Source organism: Quercus lobata, chromosome 8 (assembly GCF_001633185.2).
Source record: "Quercus lobata isolate SW786 chromosome 8, ValleyOak3.0 Primary Assembly, whole genome shotgun sequence".
Classification (NCBI taxonomy): Eukaryota; Viridiplantae; Streptophyta; class Magnoliopsida; order Fagales; family Fagaceae; genus Quercus; species Quercus lobata.
The window spans coordinates 20,935,572-20,949,064 of record NC_044911.1 but is presented as its reverse complement, the minus strand read 5'-3'; the positions used below and the strand labels follow the sequence as shown (position 1 = coordinate 20,949,064).

The following is a 13,493-nucleotide window of genomic DNA, read 5'->3' as shown; positions in this document are numbered from 1 at the left end:
GGGCATGTATGATGCCATGTTTGCTGCGGGTCTGAGATTACCGTTGACGGCCCTACACCGTTAGCTTGCTGACTTCCTGGGCCTGTTCGTCACTCAAATTGCCCCAAATGCCTGGAGGACTTTCAGAGGAGCTGAGATCTTGTGGGGCCGTCTAAGTGGAGGAAACCGTCAGCTTACCTTAGACGAATTCTTTTACTGCTACAGGCCTTATCATATCGCCTCGTCTAAGGGGACATACATGTTAATGCCCGGGAGAAAAATTTGAGGCTGGTATCAGATATGCCAGATTCCAATAGGAACTGGAAAAGTAGATATTTTTTTGTTGAAGGAACGGATTGGGTTTGCCGTCAAGAGGAATGGGCGACGATGCCCCATGGTTATTTTGACAACACTTGGGCTTTTGTCAGGGATTCAGGTTAATCTCGTCAACCATGTTCTTTTCGTTTTCGAAGTGACGCTACTAACATTACTTCTTTTTTTTTTTTTTTTTTCTTCAGCTTATTCCCGTCCCCACATAACCGACGAACAAGAGGAGTTCATCCGTCGGGTTCTGGAAATCCCTTTGGAGGAACGTAAGTGTAGGGATTTGATCACCCTTGACACAATTCATTTATACTGTGGGGGTCCAGAGCCGTCAGCTGAAGCTCGAAGGTTGGAGGAATTTTCATGTCGATGTGAGTAGATTTCTTATTGGCTTCGTCAGTCTACTCCTCCGTCTCTTATTCTAACAACTTTTCTTTGTATTGTAGAGATGGAATCTGCCAAACAAAGGATAAGGGCTGCCGCCGCCCGTCAGAAGGAGGAGAAAAGGGCAAAGGAGGCAGGGGGCGAGACCTCGTCAACCCCTAAGGTCGTCACTAAGTAGGCAAAGAGGAAGCCCGACGGGAGTGACGGCCGTCAGTCCAAAATGGCCGCCGTCACTCCGGGGGACAGTACTGCAAAGGAGAAATCACCTCTTAAGCTGAGCCATAGTATGGGTAAACGGGCAATGACTTCATTGGGTTCCGTCAGCGAGGGCCCCTGCCGTCTCCTGACCCACAAGGACTATGCCGTCGGGGAGGTTAAGTCCTTTATAAAGCCGTCAGACATAGAGCCTTGTGACCTGTTGGAGACGGAGGATTTAGGGGCGTCAGCCCTTTTTGATCTCACCAAGGTATGCATTCTACCTTTTGGTCAAACTGGTTTCATTTTACTTTGATCAACTTTGACTGACGGATGTGTTCTTTTCTTAGGCCTTGGTGCATGTTACGACCCTTCAAGGCTGTTGCGTCGCGAAGGAGGGAGTCGTCACTAGGGTCCGGAAGCATAATGCAAATCTGATGAATGAACAAGGGCAGTACAAGGATGTCGTTTGTACGCTGAATCAAGAGATGAAGGAAGTCAGGGAGAAGCTAGTGGAGGCTGACCGTCAGAATGACAAGCTCAAGGAGGAGGTGACGGATCTAGGGCAAAGGCTGCAGACGGTTAGGGCTGACGTAGTTCGAGACTTTAAAGCGACGCAATCGTTTATTGACTCTTGTGTCGAGTATTATGGCACTGGTTTTTACGATTACCTTAAGTAGGTCTCGTCAGCCTTCCTAGAGCTGGACTTGTCTGGAATTACCATGGATGATGGAGATGACGGCTCCTCTCAGCCTCAGCCTAATCCTACTCCAGAGTCTGATGGCGTCGTTGTCCTAGCCCAGCCTGCTGCAAATCCTCCTACTCCAGCTTCCAACACTCCAGCTGCGCTTGTAGATGTTGAAGACCAGCAAGCTGACGGGAATCCTGCTGACGCTCCGCTCCTTAGTTCTCTTTATTTGTATTTTATCCCAGTTGTTTTGCAAACAGTCATTGTACTTTAATTATTTTTGCAGACAATTGTTTTAAGTGCCCGTTTGGTTTTCTCGGGGTTTTGTTTGTATACAGTTGTATGTGTTGCATGGTATATTATTCCCGTCGCTTTCATTATTTTTTATCTAATCAGTGATTACAAAGTCTTGGTAAACATTCCCGTCTGTTTGGGAACCCCGTTAGTTTTTTGACTGATTGGGAGACTCCATCGGTATACGGCCTTTTTGCGACTTTATGAGATATCCTTCTTATCTCATCGGTATAGCCTTGTTCGTCATTTTTCAAGGACAGTCAGCTTGGTTGCATTATCCAAGTAATGGTTCCGTCGCTTTTGGCTCGTCAGCTTTGAAGATTCTCCCGTCAATTGTCTCTATTTTTGCCATTTTACTGACCTTAATGTGGTCGTCAATTTTCTAATTCTCAATCATCTTATGGTCTTAATGTAAGCCCGTTGGTTCTATAATGGCTCCGTCCGTTTGGTGAGACCGGCAGTTTTTTAGCTTTAGTCTGACGAGCTTTGATGATCTTGTCATCTTTTGTAGGCCCGTTGGTTTTAGAACCTTATCCATATGATGATTGCCTTATTTATTAGGTAGGACTGTCAGCTTTTTAGCTTTAGTCTGTCATGGGCTTGATGAGCTTGTCATCTTTTGTATGCCCGTTGGTTTTAGGACCTTGTCCATGTGATGATAGCCTCATCTATTTAGGTGGGACCGTCAGCTTTTTAGCTTTAGTCTGTCATGGGCTTGATGAGCTTGTCATCTTTTGTATGCCCGTTGGTTTTAGGACCTTGTCCATATGATGATAGCCTCATCTGTTTAGTGAGGCCGTCAGTCTTTTAGGCCGTGTGTTATGGACTTAATCGTTTTTGTTGTTCACTTTTGTGAACTTAGTTGTCCACTTCTATGGACTTTAAACCGTAGATTTCTAAAATAGATACTTCAGCAATTTTGAATAAACTCCTCTTTTTTCCATGCATTTATGAATAAAAGTAATTCTAAAACCAAATCCTGCCTTTTGGGCTTAAAAAAAAAGAAGTATTGTTGCAAAAAAGCTAAAGTAAATGATAAAGCTGAGGAGTAAGACTAAAATATGCTGAAAATAAAAAAGGTTGGTCTTCATGTTGCCGCTCCTCCTGGTAATACTTTCGTACGTGCTCGGTGTTCCATAGGTGTGGCAATTCCTGTCCTTCTAACGTTTCCAGGTGGTAAGTGTCTTTCCTCTGCCACGACGTAACTCGGTAGGGTCCTTCCCAATTGGGGCCGAGTTTCCCTTGGGTAGGGTCCCTAGCAGCACCCATGACCTTTCTAAGAACAAGGTTTCCAACCTGGAAGTCTCTGTATCGGACCAGAGAATTGTAGTGTTTGGCCATGCGGTCCTGGTACCTAGCGAGCCTTTGTTCTACTGCTGCTCTGATCTCATCCACTAGGTCGAGCTGTAGTTGCATAGCCTCGTCATTTTTGTTCTCATCATGGTTGTGCACCCTGTAGCTCGTGAGCCCAACTTTGGCCGGGATGACTGCTTCGCCTCCGTACGTCAGTCGGAACGGTGTCTCTCCTGTGGGTGTCCTTGCCGTCGTCCTGTATGCCCATAGTATGCTTGGTAATTCTTCAGGCCATATACCCTTTGCCCCCTCGAGCCGAGTCTTGATAATCTTGAGCAAGGACCGGTTCGTGACTTCGACCTGGCCATTAGCTTGAGGGTGGACGGGGGAGGAGTAGTGGTTCTTTATTCCTAACTGTGAGCAAAAATCCCGGAAGGAGTCGTTGTCGAATTGCCTCTCGTTGTTCGAGACAAAGACTCTAGGAATGCCAAACCTGCATATGATGCATCTCCAGACAAAGTTTCGCACGTTCTTCTCTGTAATTGTAGCCAAAGTTTCAGCTTCCACCCATTTTGTAAAGTAGTCAATGCCCACCACTAGGAACTTCAGTTGTTGTACTGCTATAGGGAATGGTTCCATAATATCTAACCCCCATTGTGCGAACGGCCATGGGGCCGTCATCGGGGTCAGCTTTTCGGTTGGTTGTCTAATAATATTGCTAAACCTTTGGCATTTGTCACAGGCCCTGACATAGGCTTCGGTGTCCTTCTGCATGGTGGGCCAATAGTACCCCGCTTGCATAAGCTTGTGTACCAATGATCTAGCCCCTGAATGGTTTCTGCAGATTCCTTTGTGTACTTCTCTCATGACGTAGTCTGCCTCTTCTGTACTCAAGCATCTCAGATATGGTCGAGAGAAGCCTCTTTTGTACAAGACGCCTTTTATTAGGACGAACCTTGCTGCCTGGACCTTCAGTTTTCTTGCAGCTTCCTTTCCGTCTGGTAATACCCCGTCTTTCAAGTATAAAACTAACGGTGCGGTGCAGCTACTGTCGGAGCATATTTCCTACACGTTGCTAGGATCTATTAGCAGAGAAAGCTGAACGAAAGAGAGTACATTACCAGGGATGACCATATGTTCTACTGAAGCGGCCTTTGCGAGGCGATCAGCTCGCTCATTTTCTCCTCTGGGAATTTGGACGATTTTGGCTTCTAGGTCATCCACTCTCGCCCTTACTTGATCAAGGTACTTTTTCATCCTTTCGCCCTTGCACTCGTAGTCTCCATTTATTTGGTTAGTAATGACCTGAAAGTCGCAATAGATGACTACCCTCGCGGCTCCTACTGCTTTGGCAAGGTCGAGTCCTGCTATTAGTGCTTCATACTCTGATTCATTGTTGGTAGTGGGGAAGTCAAGACGGATCATACATTCAATTGTATCTCCTTCGGGCAATAGTAGCACGATGCCGGCCCCTCCGGCTTGTCTATTGGAGGACTCGTCCGTGTATATGCTCCAATGAGGGGACTCTTTTACCCCCTCGTCTTCGTCATGAGTGAATTCTGCTATGAAATCTGTGACGATCTATCCCTTGATTGCGGTGCGTGGGCGGTACTGGATATCAAATTCGCTCAACTCTATGGCCCATAACGCCAATCGACCTGCAGCCTTAGGATTGGTCATCGCCCGTCACAAGGGCTTGTCAGTCAGGACGTTTACCGTATGGGCTTGAAAGTACGGTTTGAACTTGCGGGCCACCGTAACTAATGCAAAGGCAAGTTTTTCCATAGGCGGGTATCTTTCTTTAGCACCGCGAAGCGCTCGGCTCACGTAGTACACGGGCTTTTGTACTTTTTCTTCTTCTCTGACTAAGGCAGCACTGATGGCTACGGGGGAGACGGCTAGATAGAGAAAAAGCTTTTCTCCTGGCTGCGACGGGCTCAGCAGTGGTGGGGAGGAGAGATAAGCCTTTAATTCCTCGAATGCTTGCTGGCATTCGGCATTCCACTCGAATGATCTCTTCAGTGTGCGGAAGAAGGGCAAGTATTTGTCCGTCGCCCTTGACACGAATCTATTCAGTGCCACTATTTTTCCGTTGAGGCTTTGCACCTCCTTCACATTTCTTGGTGGCGCCATCTCCATAATGGCTCGGATTTTGTCTGGGTTTGCCTCGATTCCCCTTTGGGACACCATAAATCCTAGGAATTTTCCCACCGTCACTCCAAAGGCATATTTTCCTAGATTGAGCTTCATGTTGTAGGAGCGAAGAGTGTTGAATATTTCTTTGAGATCTTCCAGATGATCTTCCTCCCTTCGGCTCTTTACTAGCATGTCGTCAACGTAGACCTGGACATTCCTCCCAATTTGTTACGCAAACATTTTGTTCATAAGTCTTTGGTACGTTGCGCCTGCGTTCTTCAAGCTGAAGGGCATCACTTTGTAATAGAAGAGGCCTTGGCTGGTTACGAATGAAGTTTTTTCCTGATCAGCTTCATGCATTCGGATCTGGTTGTACCCCGAGAAAGCGTCCATAAAGCTCAGTAACTAGTGTCGGCCGTTGAGTCTACTAGGACGCCGACTCTTGGGAGGGGATAGCTATCTTTGGGGCAGGCTTTGTTAAGATCGGTGAAGTCCACACACATCCGCCATTTCCCGCTAGCTTTTTTGACCATTATTACGTTCGCCAGCCAATCGGGATAGTATACTTCCCTAATGAAGCTTGCTTCCTGTAGCTTTTGGACTTCTTCTGCTATAGCCCAATCTCGTTCGGGGGCGAACACTCTCTTCTTCTGTCGGACAGGTAGAAAGGTGGGCGATACATTCAACCTGTGCACCATGACTGAAGGGTCTATTCCTGGCATATCTTCATGACTCTAGGCGAATACGTCTCGATTGCCTCTGAGGAAGGTTATGAGCTCTTGACAGATTGCGGGGTTAGCGAGTGTTTCAATTTTGGTCGTTCTGCCAGGATCGGAACTGTCAAGGGGTATCTCTTCTAGCTTCTCTACTGGCTCCGTCACCGTCCAGTGCTCTTCTATACTCAAAGCCTGAACCTGATCTTCCATTTCCATCATGACCACGTAGCATTCGCGCGCGGCCATCTGACTTTCGCGTAGCTCCCCTACTCCGTAGTCAGTGGGGAACTTAATCATTAGGTGGTAAGTTAAAGTTACCGCCTTCCATGAATTGAGCATGGGTTGTCCAAGGATGGTGTTGTAGGCAGATGAGCAATCGACCACCAAGAATGTTACGTCCTTGATTATCTGCTGAGGGTAATCTCCTACCATTACGGACAATGTGACCGCGCCTAGGGGGAATACCCGGCTCACTCCGAAGCCCACGAGCGGGGCATTTGTCTGAATCAATCGCTCCCTGTCAATCCTCATCTGCTGGAATGCCAGGTAGTATAAAATATTTGTTGAACTGCCGTTGTCGACCAACACTCAGTGCATGTTGTAGTCTTCTACCCGTAGGCTGACGATGAGCGCATCGTCATGTGGATGGTGAAGGCGTCGTGCATCCTCTTCTGAGAACCCGATTATGGGGCCTTCTCTTCGTGCTATCTACGGTATAACTCCCGTCAACTGAACATTTTGTACCATCCGAAGGTAGGTTTTGCGGGCCTTTTTGGATGACCCAGCGACAGCCGTTCCTCCTACGATCATCCTTATGTCCCCTATCAGGGGCCTCGGTCGCTCATTATCCCGTCGGGGGTGTTGGTCTTGTGGGGGTAGATCCGTTTTCTTCTTACTAACGAACTTTTGCAGTTTTCCTTATCTGATAAGGGCCTCAATCTGCTGCTTTAGGTCATAACAATCAGCCGTATCGTGACCATGGTCGCGGTGGAAACGGCAATACTTATCCCTAGAACGTTTGTTGGGATCGCTCTTCAACTTTCCCGGGAACGTCAGAGCCTCCTCGTCCTTGATTTGCATAAGGACTTGATCTATCGGGGCTGTCAATGGAGTGAAGCTCGTGAATCTTCCTCCCAGGGGCTTAGGGCACCTCTCATCTCTTCGGTCTCCTGTCCTTGCTTTCTTTTGGCCTTGGTCCTGCCGAGTGTCTTCCTGCCTCTCTCTTTTCTTTGGCCTCTCATCTCACGCCAATAGCGCATCTTCGGCGTTCATATACTTTGTGGCTCGGTAAAGTACTTCCGACATGGTCTTTGGGTCGTTCTTATACAGTAAGAACAAAAACTTACCCTTCTTCAGCCCATTTGTGAATGCTGCGACAAGTATCTTATCGTCAGTTTCGTCGATCGAGAGTGCCTCCTTATTGAAACAGGATATGTAGGCTCTTAAAGTTTCATCCTCTCGCTGCTTGATACTCATCAAACAAGCCGTAGACTTCTTGTACCGATGGCCTCCGATGAAGTGCGTGGTAAATTGAGCGCTAAGTTCTTTGAAGATGCTGATGGAGTTCGATGTCAGTCGGCTGAACCAAATTCTCGCCACGCCCTTCAGCGTTGTAGGGAAGGCCCTACACATGATCGCGTCTGCCACTCCTTGAAGGTGCATCAGGGTCTTGAATGTGTCTAGGTGGTCCAGAGGGTCCCTGACCCCGTCATAACTGTCTATCTGTGGCATGCGGAACTTACTCGGTAGGGGGAAGGAGTTGACGGAGGCGGTGAACGGCTAGTCTGTTCGGTTGACAAGGTCGTCAAGATCACTAGACACTCACCCCTTGAGAGTTTTCATCATCACCTCCATTTGTTCCTTCATCGCCTGCAGCTCTGCGATAATAGGTGGCAGAGCCGTATCTGCGAGGGAAGGGAGGCTCACGTTCTGCCGCTCCGGTTTGCTCGGGGCGTTACTAGCCTGGGGTCCCTCTTGGTGTCTTCTATCAGCGCTGGTTCCTTCTTGATCAACTCCTTGGTTGTCCGGTGCTGCGTTCTTCTGGCACAGCTGCTCTTCCAGTTCGCGATTTTGTTTGGTGAGGCGTTCCATGGCCGCGGCGAGAGTCTTAACTTGCTTCTCGAAGGCGGTCGTAGGTGGATTCTCTTCTTGAATGTCATTAGTGGTTGCCATTGAGCGGGTGAGCACCATGCAACTTTTGTCCGGGAAGCGGTAATATGACTTTATACTACACGTTCCCCATAGACGGCACCAACTGATGATGCTGAAAATACCACCAGTAAGTCACACGGCTCTCGCGCGCTCCAAATAGCACCTGCATAGTAAAAGAAAGGACCTAGCAGAGAGCATCGGTGTGGTACCGGCCAAATACCCTCTGAATGTCAAGTTAGAACTATTCTCACTGCTCTAGAGTGCTAGAGAGGGTAAATTATGCGTACCTTGGTTCGTGAGGGTGCTTGGTTTTTATAGTAGTAGGGCTTGACCCCTTTTCCTTGGAGTAGAAGTCTTTTCCTTATAGGAGTCTCTTTGGGCGTATTTTGCGGGATCCTTTCCATATTGGAGTCCCTCTTAGGTTTAACAAAACGTGGAGGGCAAGTCATTTACTTATACACGCAAACGTGGTTAGCAAGCATTCTTTGACTAGTGCCGTCAGCTTATATAATGCCTTCGGTCTCCATACCGTCAGCTTCAGGATGACCTTCAGCTTTATCATTCCATCAGCCTGTGGTGCCTCTCCTTAAAACTTTATCCCGCCGTCAGTCATTGAACAGAGACTGACGGCCCCGTCGTTTACAACTTTATCCTGTCGTCAGTCATTGAACAGGGACTGACGGCCCAGTAGATACTGTCGGCTTATCTTTCTTGACCAATTTCTTTTATCCTTATCAAAAATCAAAACGTATGACTTCCTTCTCGATTGTCTAAAACATCACTATACATGTTTTTCAATTTCCCTTTTTCTTTTCAGTAGGCAAGGCCATATAATTTCAACTACGCTGAATGAAGCAGGACGTGTAAATACGTAATAGATGCCAAGCATTTGATCCGTTTGTGCAAAAATTTCATATTTATTTTAATATAAAAACCTTTTTTTTTTAAAAAAAAAAATTTACATACTTATTTTTTAAAATACCGCATGTCAGATTATCTAAAATGTGATATTTTTTTTGTGGAAAAAGTTAACGAATATCCTAAGGGCATTTTTTAATGAACCATTTTAATAAAGTTTTTATGGAAAATGAAAAAAAAATTAACATTTTGACAGATTTTTTAATTTCTTATAAAAACAATATAAAAACTTTCTTAAAATAATTTATTAACCATTATCCTAAAAAAATCCGTTAACATTATCATTTTTCTATTATACAAGCACATATGTAAGTGCCTTTATCAGTTTTTTATTATTATTATTGCCAAGAGCCTCATACTCAATTAATACATTTAGGTATTTATAATCGAAGCATTTATGATTTAAATCCTCCCACTTGGCCAACAATCGACTTAAAAAAAAAAAGTTGAACTAACAATAATAATTATATTATTATTATTATTATTATTATTATATAAATGTTTTTAATTGGATTTTAGCCCACTTAAGTAGGCTGGCCGGCTAGCATTATCCCTGTACGTAGCTTCTTCACGCAAACATTCTCCTATAAATATAAGCTGAATATTGATGTCCTCATTGCCTCTAAACCATTGTTGTTTATACAAAACTATTACCAATATATTTCATAACTTAGAGATCAAAGACACAGAAAGAAGATGAGGCAAGCCGGAATATATTCAGGAATGTTCTCTGGAGGAAGAACTGGGCCTCACTTGTTGCCCTTGGCAAGGATAAAGAAGATCATGAAGAAATCTGGGGACAACGTCAACATGATATCTGGAGAGGCCCCAATTGTTTTTTCCAAGGCTTGTGAGCTGTTCATAGAGGATTTGACACGAAGGTCTTGGATGGTGACCATGAAAGGGAAGAGAAGGACGCTTCACAAAGACGACGTGGTCTCAGCTTTTATGGCCACAGATATCTTTGACTTTCTTGTCAGTTTGGTGTCCGATTCTACAAACCCTTTGGACTTGACCACGGTGAAAAGGGAAACATTTCAGCCTTAGGGCCTCCCTACCTTTCTCTTTCACTTGAACGTAACAAAGCATATCTAAATATACACTACAACTTTGAGAAAAAGACCTGTTTTATTGGCAGCATGTAATGCGCATGACATTTGTATTTCAATTTCTTGAAATGAACCAGGATCAACTCTTTTTTTTTTTTTTTTTAATTTATTTATTGAGTCAGACAATGGTATATCTATCTTCTTTTTTTTTAATAATATTTTTTAGTTATTTATTTTCATCTATTGGAATGTGACAGTGCAAGCTCAGAATCAAATATTGAAGGAGAAGAAGCAAATGTTCCAACGGCTAGTTCTCAGTCCAAAACGATGTCGTGTAGTAAAGTGGTTAGATACAAAACACGCCTAAAGTGTAACGGTGTCGTTTCTCATTAAACCCAACGGTACCGTTTTGGATTATATTAGTTATTGAAGGTCTGAATGATCATGCACGTGTAAGGATTTGTTATGACTCGTGTGAGACGGTTATAAGTCTATTATACCAGACTCTGTTGGGCTTCTCTCTCCCTCCTTCTTTGATGTACCTATATATATAAGTATCTATTCACTTATAAATCATTGAATTGTATTGTTCTCTTTCATTGCAATAATACTTGAGTTTTTCCAGTTTATTTTTCAGTCTCTGTTTTGGTTAACACAGTAACAATGAGATAGAGAGTGGTTTTCTCATGGTATCAGAGCATTGATCCATATCAATGGCTTCTGCTCAGTCCAGTTCATCTTCTTCATCGTCTTCTTCAAGTGTTGTGCCTGCTATGGCTTCTTCAGGTCTTCCAGTGAATTCTTCGTTGCTGTTGCTATCAAATATGTCATCTATGATGACTGTGAAGCTGGACTATGGGAATTATGTGGTGTGGAAACATCAAATCGAGGTAATTCTTGATACCTACTCCATGATTAATGTTCTTGATGACTCAGTCACTGCTCTAGATAGATTTCTTAAGGATTCATCTAGTAATTTTACTACTGAAATTAATTCAGCGTTCATAGCTTGGAAGAATCGTGAACAAGCAATGTTCACATTCTTGAATTCAACTCTTTCTCCTGCAATTCTTGCTCTCACAGTTGGGCAAAAATCTGCTAGAGGAGTTTGGAAAGTGTTAGAGAAGAGATTTGCATCAATTTCAAGATCTCATGTTATGAGTCTCCGTAATGAATTGAATGCAATTAAGAAAGGGAATGAATCAATTGATGGTTACTTTCAGAAAATTAAGCAAGCTCGTGATAGATTAGCTGCTGTGTCTGTGTTTGTGGATGATAAGAAGCTTCTCCACATTGTTCTTGATGGTCTTCCATCTAGCTATGACTCTTTTAGTTTTGCTATTAGAACTAGGAGTGATGTGTTGTCAGTGGAAGAATTGAATGCATTATTGAATGCTGAAGAGAGAGTTATTAAGAAGAGATCTAATGGTGTTGATCAAGTTTCTATGGCTATGGCTACAAACTTTCATTCACAAGGCTTTCCTCGGGGAAGAGGAGGAAGAAATTACAACCAGAGAGGAAGAGGTGCTCGTGGACATGGACCTCACTCTGGTGGAATGAATTCTCATTTTGGTGGGGGAAATTACTCCAATTTTGGTGGATCTAGCTCTCAGTTCCAGAGTTTTAATCCTGGTAATCAAGGTTTTCCATCTCAATTTTAGTCTTTTAATCAACCTAAACCTTCTCAAAATCAAGGTCAATCCAGTAGGCCTATTTGTCAGATATGTGGGAAGAATGGTTGTTCAGCTCTTGACTATTACCATCGCATGGACTTTGCATATCAAGGAAGGCATGCCCTTGCTAAACTTGCTTCAATGGTGGCCAATGTTGCTCAAGTTCAGGATTCCAACTCTTGGCTTACTGACACAGGCTGCTCAGATATGTAACTCCCAATTTTTCATAGCTGTCTCTTCATCAACAACCTATTCAAGGCAATGAGACTATTACTGTTGGGAATGGTTAGGAATTGCCAGTCACTCACATTGGTAATGGTAAGCTTCAAACCCTAACTTATAATTTTAGGCTTGATAATATCCTAAGGGTGCCTGACCTTACTTCTAACCTTCTATCTGTTCATAAACTGTGTCTCCAAAATAATGTTTTTTGTTATTTTGATGCCAACAAGTTCTTAATTCAGGATTTGCCCACGGGAAAGATCCTCTATGCAAGGTTGAGTAGAGATGGGGTCTATCATATTCCATCCATCTCTAACCTATCCTCATCATTGAACCATTTCAAGTCCTCTGCCTTTGTGTCTGTCAAACCACACCAAATTCTACTCTGGCATCACAGACTTGGCCATCCTCACTCTAGAGTTTTATATTCTGTTCTTAAGACTGTATTTTCATCTCTTTTTTTATCCATGATTGATGAGGTTTGTTCCTCTTGTGAACATTGTATAAGTGCTAAGATGCACAAACTTCATTTGAATAAACCTTCAATTATTTCCACTTCAATTCTTGAAATTGTGCATAGTGATGTTTGGGGTCCCTCTCCTATTACTTCATTACTTGGCTTTAATTACTATGTACTTTTTGTTGATGATTACACTCGTTTCACTTGGCTGTTTTTGCTTAAGTCTAAAAATGAAGTTTTGTCTGTTTTTAAGCACTTTAAGAACATGGTTGAAACTCAACATAATTCCAAACTTAAAATTTTAAGAACTGATAATGGTTCTGAATATACTAATGCTGAGTTTCAATCCTATTATTCTGCTCATGGTATTCTCCATCAATCTTCTTGTCCTCATACCCCTGAGCAAAATGGAGTATCAAAAAGGAAGCACAAACATGTTGTTGAAACAGGTCTTGCTCTCCTTTATTAGTCACATCTTCCTCTTAATTTCTGGTCATATGCCTTGACTGTTGCCACTTACCTTATAAATAGAGTTCCTTCATCAGTGTTAAGTTTTCAGTCTCCTTGGGAAAAATTGTACTTTAAAACACCTTCTGTTCATGCTCTTAAATCCTTTGGGTGTGCTTGCTATCCTTTTCTTAGACCCTATAATAAGAACAAGCTACAACCTAGGTCTACACCATGTATTTTTCTTGGCTATCCACCTTTGTCTAAAGGGTATATTTGCCTTGATCCTACATCCAACAGAATTTATATTGCTTGTCATGTTTTGTTTAATGAAACTCTCTTCCCTTTTGCCACTAATCCCAATCTTACTAATCCTCATGTTCCTTTTTCTTCTTCCTTGTCTGATTGGTTGTCTCATCCTGCTCCTACTTCTTTAGCACCCTCTAAATCTGTTGATACTCCTCATTCTTCTTCTTTTTCATCAGATTCTGATTTTTTATCTTCTCTACTTCCCTCATTTCTTTCTACTTCTTCTCCAATCCCTGTTGTTCTTACTCCTCTTGA

At 43.5% G+C, this 13,493-nt stretch overlaps 2 protein-coding genes across 2 annotated transcripts; one reads left to right on the top strand and one right to left on the bottom strand.

Moving 5' to 3' along the window:
- Positions 1 to 7,251: 7,251 nt before the first annotated feature.
- LOC115956586 lies at positions 7,252 to 7,641 on the bottom strand. The gene has a single exon (XM_031074916.1). It carries the CDS (start codon positions 7,639 to 7,641, stop codon positions 7,252 to 7,254), a length of 390 nt encoding a protein of 129 aa, XP_030930776.1.
- Positions 7,642 to 9,774: 2,133 nt separating this feature from the next.
- On the top strand, positions 9,775 to 10,125 carry LOC115956585 (nuclear transcription factor Y subunit C-2-like). The gene has a single exon (XM_031074915.1). It carries the CDS (start codon positions 9,775 to 9,777, stop codon positions 10,123 to 10,125), a length of 351 nt encoding a protein of 116 aa, XP_030930775.1.
- The last annotated feature ends 3,368 nt before the right edge of the window (positions 10,126 to 13,493 follow it).